Source organism: Chaetura pelagica, unplaced genomic scaffold (assembly GCF_000747805.2).
Source record: "Chaetura pelagica isolate M959 unplaced genomic scaffold, ChaPel_1.0 scaffold123, whole genome shotgun sequence".
Taxonomy (NCBI): Eukaryota; Metazoa; Chordata; class Aves; order Apodiformes; family Apodidae; genus Chaetura; species Chaetura pelagica.
In genome coordinates, this window is record NW_009953295.1 from 10,933,595 (window position 1) to 10,944,298 (window position 10,704).

General features: G+C 40.3%; 1 protein-coding gene across 1 annotated transcript in view; it reads right to left on the reverse strand.

Moving 5' to 3' along the window:
- PCCA (propionyl CoA carboxylase, alpha polypeptide) overlaps window positions 1-10,704 on the reverse strand; it is a 321,407-nt gene that overhangs the window by 65,169 nt on the left and 245,534 nt on the right. The window contains exon 20 of the mRNA XM_009997976.1: window positions 5,823-5,921. Coding sequence (XP_009996278.1) covers window positions 5,823-5,921 — 99 coding nt within the window. The remainder of the gene's footprint in view (window positions 1-5,822; window positions 5,922-10,704) is intronic.

Here is a 10,704-nt window from a genome sequence, read left to right on the forward strand (position 1 = left end):
AAAGAAATAACAATAGCAGTGCCCAGACATTAATAGGGCACCAATAGATATTAATAGTTAAAAAAAATAAATAAAGCCTGAAACACAGCAAGGCATACTACAATGTATGCAATAGGCTTTTGTATTTGTCTTCTAGGAAGACAGGCTGAGAGACCTGGGGCTGTTCAGCCTGTAGAAGAGAAGGCTCCAAGAGAGACCTTATAGTGGCCTTCCAGTACCTGGCATGGGCCTATGGGAAAGCCGGGGAGGGGCTTTTTCTAGTGGCATCTAGTGGTAAGATGAGGAGTAATGGTTTCAAACTGGAAGAGGGTACATGTAGGAAGAAATTCTTCACTGTGAGGGTGGTGAGACACTGGAACACGTTGCCCAGGAAAGTAGTGGCTGCTCCCTCCCTGGAAGTGTTCAAGCCCAGATTGGATGGGATTTTTAGCAACCTGGTCCACGGGGAGGTGTCCCTGCCTATGGCAGGGGAGTTGGAACTAGATGGTTACATAGAATGCTTTGGGTAGGAAGGAACCTTAAAGAATCTCTTGGCATTTGAGACAAGTACAAACAGTTACTCAAATATCACAGAGTCACAGTAATGTAATTGTTTGTACTTGTCTCAAATACCAAGAGAGTGTCAAGTGAGGCAATAAAAATCAGTTTTTCTGTAGCACACCCACTGATCATTTTTGGATTTCTAGGCTGAGCTCTGTTTTCTCAGATGACTCTGGCTGGATGAGTAAACAGGAAAATATGGGCAGGCTGTGTTTCTATACTGCTAAATAAAGGAGGATCATGGACTTAGATCTGGTCCCAAAGCCAAATGGAAATTATTATCTTAGTTCCACTGCTTGGGTCTGTACAGCATGGTATAAATCTATGCAAGATTTGTCTAGATCACCCATAACTGGAACAGGCTGAAGCAAAGCCAGGGAGTGAACTACCTATTTACCAATAATGGGCCATCATGAATCCAGCACTGGGGCTCACACTCTGGCTTTTCTTTACTCAAAAGTATAACTATTTGGATATAGTACATCCAAATGTCTGCCCCTGTTTGCAAATAATTTTATGTCTCTCTTCTAGAGACAATCTAGCAAAAATAGTTCCGAAATCAGGGATAAATGACAACAGCAGAGTGTCTATAGTAATTGCACACCACTGTCAAGTAGTCTTCACATACACTGCTTGCTAAAGCTTCCCAAAATAATTTCCAGGGTTTAAGAAAATGTGTGCCAAAGTAATGGCACTTTAGACCTGAAATCTATATATCATTATCACAGATTACATCTAAGAACTCACAACAGTAAATATATATATATATATGCACATATATATATATATATACATGGGTAATTTCTCTTTAAAAAATTACACATAGGTTTGAAAAAAGTCTCCACAGGATTGAAGGAAATTAATACTTGGGCACAGGCTTTGTTCTCCTGTCAGACATTTCCCAGGAACAAAGGCTTCATAACCTACAGCATTTTTGGTTTTTTCTGCTCCTATAAACCAAAATAATAATAAAAAGAAACATTGTATCAGAGAAGCACTTAAATTTTTCACATCCCAGGATGCAGAATATACTCCTGCTGCAATTGTTGATGCAATAAATGAATTAAATTAAAAAATAATAAGTGATGCCATCACTGAATTCCCCATAATACTGTTTCATTCACAAAAACACTTGAAGCTTCAGACTGATTATTCCAGCTTTACAGGATCATGTTCTTATTTAGTAACTCCATTACTCTCTTAATTACACCTTGCTGTGACTGATAAAGTCCTTTTAACTGTAGAGTTTGGGATGTCCAGCAGCATCACAGAACAGTTAGGCTGCAAGGGACCTCTGGAAATCAGGAAGTCATATTCCCTGTTCAAAGCAAGGCTGATGTCTAAGTAGTATCAAGCTGCTCAAGGAGCTTGTCCAATTCAGTTCTGTCTACGTCCTACAGAGCTTCAGTTCAGTAGAGACAAATCCCTGAAAATCCAGGAAATACAAAGAGAAGGCACCACCAGTGCCTTGCGAAATTGCTTTGCTGAAGCTGCCAAAAGCCATCAAGAGTTTCCCAGGCACAACGCCTGCACTACCTTTAGAGGGTGGGAGGTTTCATTACAGCAAGTTAGCAAAGCTGTGAAACCAGTGTGGGCCGACAATATGCCAGTGCGAAGGCTGGGTGCACCATACGACAAAGAGGTACAAAAGTGTTGGCAAAAGACAGTGACAAATAATTTCTCCTGGCTCAGAATCCTTTTGCTATAGGGAGCTGCCTGCAAGTAAACAGTATATAAGGATGGGGTGAGTGTTTGATGATGGGGTCAATGAAAGCAGAGCATGTAACAGCACTAAGGAGTTGTAAAATTTGTCCACATGGTGTTGCCATAGAACAGCCTCAGAATTTGAATGGTTGGTAGGGTGGCTTTTGAGAACGTGTCCAAACACAAATAGTGCCAAAGCAAAGAGGGCTTGAGGTCCTCCTACATGCTTTTTTTTTTTCCTCTCTTGGGCAGCCTGCTCTCTCTGCAGATAACTGATCTTCTTGCACAGTGTCACAGCAGAACACATCTACTTGCAAACCAACTGTAGTAAAAACAGACCTACAGGAAGGTTTAAGTCCATTTGCTGGACTTCATGGATTGACTGGTTTAACTTGAGGTTCCCTTGGATTCTAGTTCACATGAGGGAATAAAAGGAGAGGTCCAGCTCCACAGAAAAGCAGCTTATTCCCTTCTCTCCTTCCACGCACTTTCCAGTTCATACGCACAGGGCGAGATCATAGAATGTCGAGGTTGGAAGGGACCTTAAAGAGCCTCAGATTCCAACCTCCCTGTTATGAGCAGGGACACATCACACTAGACCAGGATGCACAAAGCCTCATCCAACCTGGCCTTAGATACCTCCAGGGAGGGGGCAGATAAGAGATCATAGACTACAGCTTCTGCAGGCACAGGGCTCACTGGAATTCATCTTACTTGTAAATGGGAGCAGAGGTAGAGGGATAAAACTGCTCTCACTGTCCCAAAATATGCCTGCTGCCTTTCTTCAAACTGTTGTTACTTTCCAGTTTCCATTGGATGTCTTGTGGTTCTTTTCTACAACTCAACCAGTATCTTCTCCACTCACTCTGTGGAATCACTGGGCACTTCATTTATTTTTACTCAAAATGTTGCCTGGAAGGCTGTATCATTTTCAAAATATGTTTTACATTAAAGTGTATTTTAAATATTTATTTTCAGTTACATAACAGCCAATCTCTTAAATCTGAATTCTCAGGAAGACCTATTATAAGCACATGCCTGTAGTTACTTCTCTGATCTTCAAAGGCAGATTCCAAAATCACAACAGCTAGGTGTAAGTCAGAATCTGAGCCACTGCCATCTTTGGAAACAGGTAGAAGAAACCATTTTGGCAAAGTAATTTCTGAACACAAAAATTTCACTTGCTTGGTGAACAAAATCCTGCACTTCACATTGCATAAAATTTAGCCTCTCCAAATGAGAGTCTAGTTGTAAGCGGAGAAAATGCTGAGGAACAGGGATTAGCAGAGGAATTACTGAAAACAACAACAAAAAACCAGTGATGGAATCTGAGCACTTCAAGAAATGCTACAGGATTTGCCCACACCTTGCTTGAATGATCCCAAGTTTTCATCACCTCCTACAGCATCCCATGGATCTCAGAGTAATCCAAAGCTGCACAAAGATTTCAGAGCCCTTATGCTGCATCCAAATGGACCTGCAGTGTACCCCAGGGTTCTGGTCCCTCTATCATCTGGGGACCTGGCCAGGCACTCTGCAGAGCCCATCTGCCACACACAGATGGGCTTCCTTGCAGAGGAAACAAAAGCGTGAAGGAGGGGGCTGCCACACATCCTAGTTGTGCCCTGATATGCCCTAGACAGGCTGTCACCAGGGCATACACCTCTTTCCCAGGCACTCAGAAGTATTCTCAGGTCCTGGACTCTAGAAACAGTCTTAGAAAACCTGTTTTTTAAACTCTTAACTCTGCAGCAGAGTTGGTGCTTTGTTCTGCTCTGATACACATTGAGACTTCAGTAGAGGAGTGGAAATACAGGAGCGTGCTTAATTACTTATTTTTAAATGTGTGACAGATATGCAACAATCTGAATGTCTAGACTATAATTTACATAAATACATTTTAAACCAAAACATTTTAAAATTACTTCTTTCCTGCTTCTGTGCTTAAGTGCTTTGCTGGATTGAGGCCAGACTGCAGGATCGAGCCGAAGGTGCATAAATCAAACCTTCAAAGAAATACAATGTTCACAAACACCACATTTGGTTGAGCAAATTTAGAAGAATGAAAACAAGTATGAAGAGAAATTAGATTGGCTGAAAATTAATAAAGCACAGCTGGAATTATTCGATTCATCCATATTTGTTGCTTAAATGGCTCTAGGGCTAAGTCTTGCTGAAAGAAGATACTTCAAGACTCAGGGGTCAATTGCTTTTGGAGACAAATTGACCTACAGGAATACACTTGTCTAATTTGGTTCTTGCAGCGGGGCAAGTCTAGAGAAATACATAACCAAAAAACCAATTTAGATTCCAGTGAGTGGATATCAGAGGTCAAGTTTAAGGTTCCCATAAATTTACATATATACACTAAAAGATTAATAACTTTTTAAGCTACTGGGTTCCTTTGCAAAAAGCAAAGACTTTGAGATAACATCTGAGAAAGAAACAACATGTGCTTATTCCACATTCTCTTGGATAGATACCATGAAGCCAGAGCATTGCTTGTTGCTCTGGCTAGCCCTGCAGTATTTCATACAGTTTGGTCATATTCAGGGACTGCAACTACCACTGTTGCTGGCTCAGCTCCTAGAAGAAAGCATGTTCAGATCTCCCAATCATTAATTTTGAAACTGATTTTATGTGCCATTTCAAATTTTACACTTTTAGTTAACCAGTCTTACTACTAGTAGTATTAGTATATGGAGATCTGTATCCAGCCATAGAGTTATTATAGAGTTGGCAATGAGGCCTTCTGAGTATGTTTATCTGTTCTAAATATAATGCTTTTCTTCTAGATAGATCTTGTATGCTCATACAGAGGTATTGCTTTCCACTCAAAATCATGGATTTCTTTCATAAAACAGCAGCAAAATGGAACAGTTCTTAAAATATAAAAACACACTTTGGAACACCAAATTGCCTTCAGAAAATGTGCATGGCAGTTAAAGACAAACCCTTTTGTTTGGAGTTGCTTTCAGACACATTAGCTGTCAGAAGGAACAGTGTACACTATTCTTTTTAGACCTCTTTTCTTAGAAACACATAGGTTTGGGATGGTTTCTACATTTTTCTTTTCAAGTCATGGAACTTACAGTATTTCATAAAAGTAGTTATAAACACATGTCACATGGGAGATGCACTGTCCTGTGACTTTGGATCTGCAAAGGCCCAAAAGCAGAAAAACCACACAATCCAAACATGAGGAAGACAATAATTTTACTGCAGGACCCCACCTTTTTGTTAACAGTAATCTGTTACTTATTTCTGAAGGGATTAAGAAACTGTATCTTCTTACAGGCATTAAGTTAAAGAACTCCTGGAACCTGGGGTAAGTTTCTGTCTAAAATAAGCAACTTCTCTTTAAATGAAAGATATTCAAAATTCTAGATAAGTAACTTTGAGACAAGCTCACTCCACTGAAGCTCTGGACGTATTCAAATTAGAGAGAAGATGTTATTCACAAAACAGAACATACTTTTTATAATGCAGCAAGCTCAGACCCCGTGTGTCAGTATTATCTGTATACCCAGAGGCTTCTGGTTATCTCAGCTTTACAAATTAAGTGTTGGTGAGTTTACCTGTATAGTCCTCTGAGTGCCATCAATGGTGACAGACAATAAGGGTGAAGCCAGGTTCCACTCACTGGTCACGTTTAGTTTCATCCCATCAACTTCCACCTGTTGTGACACCAAACAAGGCTGTTAGTATGAAGACAGACAGAAAACTGATCTCAAGTTCATTACTGCATACAAAGCAGCAACCATTTTAAAACAGATGGCTCCCAAACAACCTGTCATGTTTACTGTTTCTGCCATAAAAGACAGGGTCCAACAACAGAGTCTTCCAGCTATCTCTGGGGAGAGGTGAAGGACCTGTGAACAGCTGCCTCTGAGTAGCAAGGTTTCAAGTGATTTCCAGCAAGTAACAAACAGCCATCCAACTTTTAAACCTATCTGGACATGCTACATTTACTGCAATTAGACAAGTAATGCATATAAATTCCAGTGACACCTTGCAACCCACACAACAGGGCTTGCATATAATATTCTCTCCAAGGACCAAGGAAGAACTTTTCCTACGCTCCTAATGAAGGGTTTTGCATTGTTATCTTAATTAATATGAGGCAGTAATTAATTCTTCAGTGTTTTGCCTCAAAGTCTAGAAAAACTTTGTGAATTCTGTCATGTTTTCTTCAGAGGAATACAATTTCTGACTTGAATGTAAATGCTTATCCAGAATTATTTTTTTTAATAATCCCATAATCTTTATACAAAAATATTTCTCAGTGCAGAGCAAAAGCCCTGAATTGTGAAGAAAGTGTAGATCAGAGTAGCTGTAAAGACACTTCTGTCATTCTTATACTGTATAATACTGTTTAAAAACAACCATCACATTCAACACCAAGAGCCTCAGAGGGTATGGAAAAAATTATGATACGTGGGGCAATATAATTAATTATTCATATTTATGGCATGTTTTGAACACTCATCATGCTATAGAAGGTAGATAAATATGATTTCATGTATATATTTTACAATAACTGGAAGAAAAAAAAAGGTTGACTGACTGCCTTCCTCTCTCAAAATCTCCAAAATATTTTCAATCAGTAAATTACAGACAATATTGACACAAATATTGCATATATTTGCAGTAAACTAGAGGAAAATCACTGCGTTTAGAATAAAAGCCGAGCCCACATTTTGCAAAATAGAACTTATAAAGCCTACTCGTTTCGATCTCAGACTAATCATTACTTCATCTTAAAATAAGAACATGCAACTGTAATCTTAGTGTAACTTAAAAGAAATCTAACACAGAAATGCAGAGGAGCAATGTGTAATTTGATAATTTTATTTCAGTTAAGAAGAAAAAGCTCTGGCTTAAAAAACTGTAATTTTATAGACTTTAGAACACAAAACATGTCTTTTAGTGATACAATCTACTCAATTTCTGCAGGCTTCAACTATAAATAAAGTTACATGTAAAGAACATGAAGAAAAACAAGTCATTTGTAATGGTTCACCAACAGGCCAGATTAGCTGGCATGCTTCAGGTACTTTACACTGCTCCAGCGATGCAAACCAGCTATAAAACTGGCTTGAGTTAAACCAGACCTGCAGCTGGTTTGCATTGCCAGAGCACTGCAAAGCAGCTGGAAAACGCCAGTGAACCCAGTCTGCTCTCAGCAAACCTGAATCAGCAAATACTGCCTTTATTAAGAACAGCAGACACTTCTGAAAACGACTTTCCAAATGGAGAAAAGGAAATCCGGTGCTCTGTCTCATCTCCTTCTGATCAGCAACTGAACTTTGGTAAGTCAGTTATTCAAAAAGCTGTCCGTCACTATTGTGATAACCAAAGAAAGCCTGTCTGCACCAGAGCCTGGGGCTGAAAACATCATTTACTGTGTTTCTCCAGGGAAGGAGAGAAGATGGCATGAAAGCACACCAGGCCACTGGCCACCAAACAAACTTCAACTGTACACTGTGCTTGTTGCACTGTGGGATTTACACACAGCCTTGCAGAAAATTTATAGGCATTATCCCTAGTCCTGGTGAAGGATGTTCCAGTCGCACAATGTCAGTTGATACCACCAGAACAAATCATTAGCTCTTTTGTCACTGTACAGATGAACAAAAGTAAATCAAGTGTGTCACAGTGGTAAATGAGCTGTTTAAAGACCCTCACAAAGGTCTGCACAAGTCTAGCCATCATTGCTTCCAGATTACTTTTGTATAAAAAAAAAATTATGGTGGAAAACAACCTGACAGGAGACACGCAAACAGTCAGGTGGGAGGTCTAAGCACATCATGGCATTCTAGGAACACTACAGCTGTTCATGTGCAATAGAAAAACCAGCAGACAATAGAATCATAGAATCACTCAGGTTGGAAAAGACTTCTAAGATCATTGAGTCCAAGCATCTACCCTACTCCATGAACTCCAGCACTAAGCCATATTCCCAAGCACCACCTCTAGATGACTTTTAAACACATCCAGGGGTGGTGACTCAACCACCTCCCTGGGCAGCATGTTCCAAGGTCTGACAACCTTTTCAGTGAAAAAATTCTTCCTAATGTCTACTCCAAATCTCCCCTGGCACAGCTTGTGGCCATTTCCTCTTATTCTATCACCACTTACTTGAAAGAAGTGCCTACGTCTTTAAAATGTCCTTTCAGGCGGTTGTAGAGGGTGATGAGGTCTCCCCTCAGCCTCCTTTTCTTCAGACTAAATAGCCCTGGTTCCCTCAGCCACTCCTCATAAGACATGTTCTTAAGGCCATTCAGGAGCTTCATCACCCTTCTTTGGACATGCTGCAGCACCTCAAGTCTCTCTGTGGAGCCCCCTACCCTCAGGCAGATCAACACTCCCTCCCACATTGGTGTTGTATATTGTGTCTACCATGTTTTCCCCATTCAAGAAAGAATAAAGACAACAACAGGAAGAGAAGTGTTATGTGAACTAATGTGCACCTCAGTAATCTGTAGCAGTCTTCTCATAGAATGGAGCTACAGGCTCTTAGCTGCTTTCACCCAGAGCTCACCACTATATGTGCAACTGAAGGAGATGATGTGAAGCCAAGAGAATCCAAAGGAAGTTGGCCCTAATTGGTAAGACAAAGCCAGGAGGTCAAGCCATTGGACAAAATGAACAAAGACTGAGGATATGAGGTTTACTATAGTGTGAGTATATTACTTTCACTACAAATGAAGGGAAAGTGGAGGGGAACAAATAGGGGATTAAATCAAACCAATGTTTTACCTAACAAAGGAAATCTTCCTTGTGGAGCTCAACAGCCAGTGGTCAAGCAAGGTTAGTTGGTGAAAGCAGGGGAATAGGTAAGATGTTCAAAGAACTTGTCAGAACTCTGTGTTTGCCTTCATTCTTCCTCTAGCAATGGGTATGATAATAGAACCTAACAAATACTGCAATAAAACCAGAGCATTTTTGCTTTAGCCTTGGGAGGGGTGAAGGGAAACATGAGGATGACTAATGAAAGAGTTACACTGACTCTTTCCTGTTTTATTTTCCTTCTGTGTTCACACAACAGCCAGGAACAAAGAATCACTCAATGGATACTACCACTTGAACTGTAGGGAGGAATCCCAGTCAAATCTCTCATGCAGTGGGCTACACTCTGCTTTACACCACTGCTATATAGTCTAGCTTTATCCTCTGTGACCCAGTTACAAGTGTGTGCACGTGTGTGTATGCACACATATGTACATGGTTGTTTAAACTATTGCTACACTACATCAGTGTGATGGTTGTGATTTTTTTATTATTATTTTTATTTTAAATAGGATTGTCCCCCTGTAAAGGGCAAATAAGTATAAAAGCAGTCATGGTCTTCCTTTACAATTATTTCCAATTCAAAAGCTATTGTAAATGAGGTCTCAGAAAGAAGAAAGACAAGTCCAAGACATAATGCTAGAAAAAGGTCAACAGCTTACTCTACTGTCACAACTTTGCAGATTTCTGCTGGCATGCACCTGAACTACTTAAGTAGTAGCCCCTTCACCTCTTGTGGACTGAGTTCCTGATGTTCAGTATGATAGGTACCAGGTAACCAATAGTGCAAAAAGAAGCAAAGCATAATCTGCATTCAGTTTCCTTCATAAAACATAATTTGGCATTCTATATGCATGTCAGGCAATTAAAGGAGGCAGCACAAGCCTGAGTGTTATAGCCCTGTTAATTTACTAATGCAGAGTCTCGCATACATCTGGCACATGTCACTTCTTTTCTCCTGGAAACGAAGGTGGTTTTCCAGGAGACTGGAGGGCAGCTCGAGCAGTTGCTTCCTGCCTGATGCTTCAAAATACTATGCCTGAAGTTCCTCATGCCATTTTTCAGTCTGACTAACTTAAGTCCGCTGACTTAATCCCATGGTTCCAATTTTCTTCACAGCATGGAGTTTAACTCGACTTTAACTTGCTGTTTTTAATTCCTGGCCTAGACAGTCCTGGCCCTAAACTGCTGGGTAAGGTCACCCCTACCCTGATTCCTTACATCCCTTAATTCTACTTTTTACTATAGAAAAAGTGATGGCCTTCCCTAGTTGAACAGATCAACCAGAAGACAAGTCAACCTCTGCAGACCTGCTTTGCTGAAGTCTTTCCCTGATCAAGACAGCTACCTGTCAAGATGCTACCTTTAAGGAAAATATACTACTATTCACAGGAGATTTACGAATATTCAGTGTCATAGGCTCCAATTCCTTCAACTGCTATTAATTTAGTTGTAAATCTAAGGCACATCCAGTGGGTAGCAAGGACTCTACAAGATGAAACCTTAAAATCATCCTGCAAGGAAGGAAAAATGGTAGCAAGCATTGCTGTTGTAAATGTGAGGTAGCATACACACTTAAGGACTTCCCTCAAGCCTACACAAAGCAAAGAGGTCCTCTCTCTGGGAAAAGAAACTGCCTCAGGCAGAAGCCTCTTCACCTCCATTCCT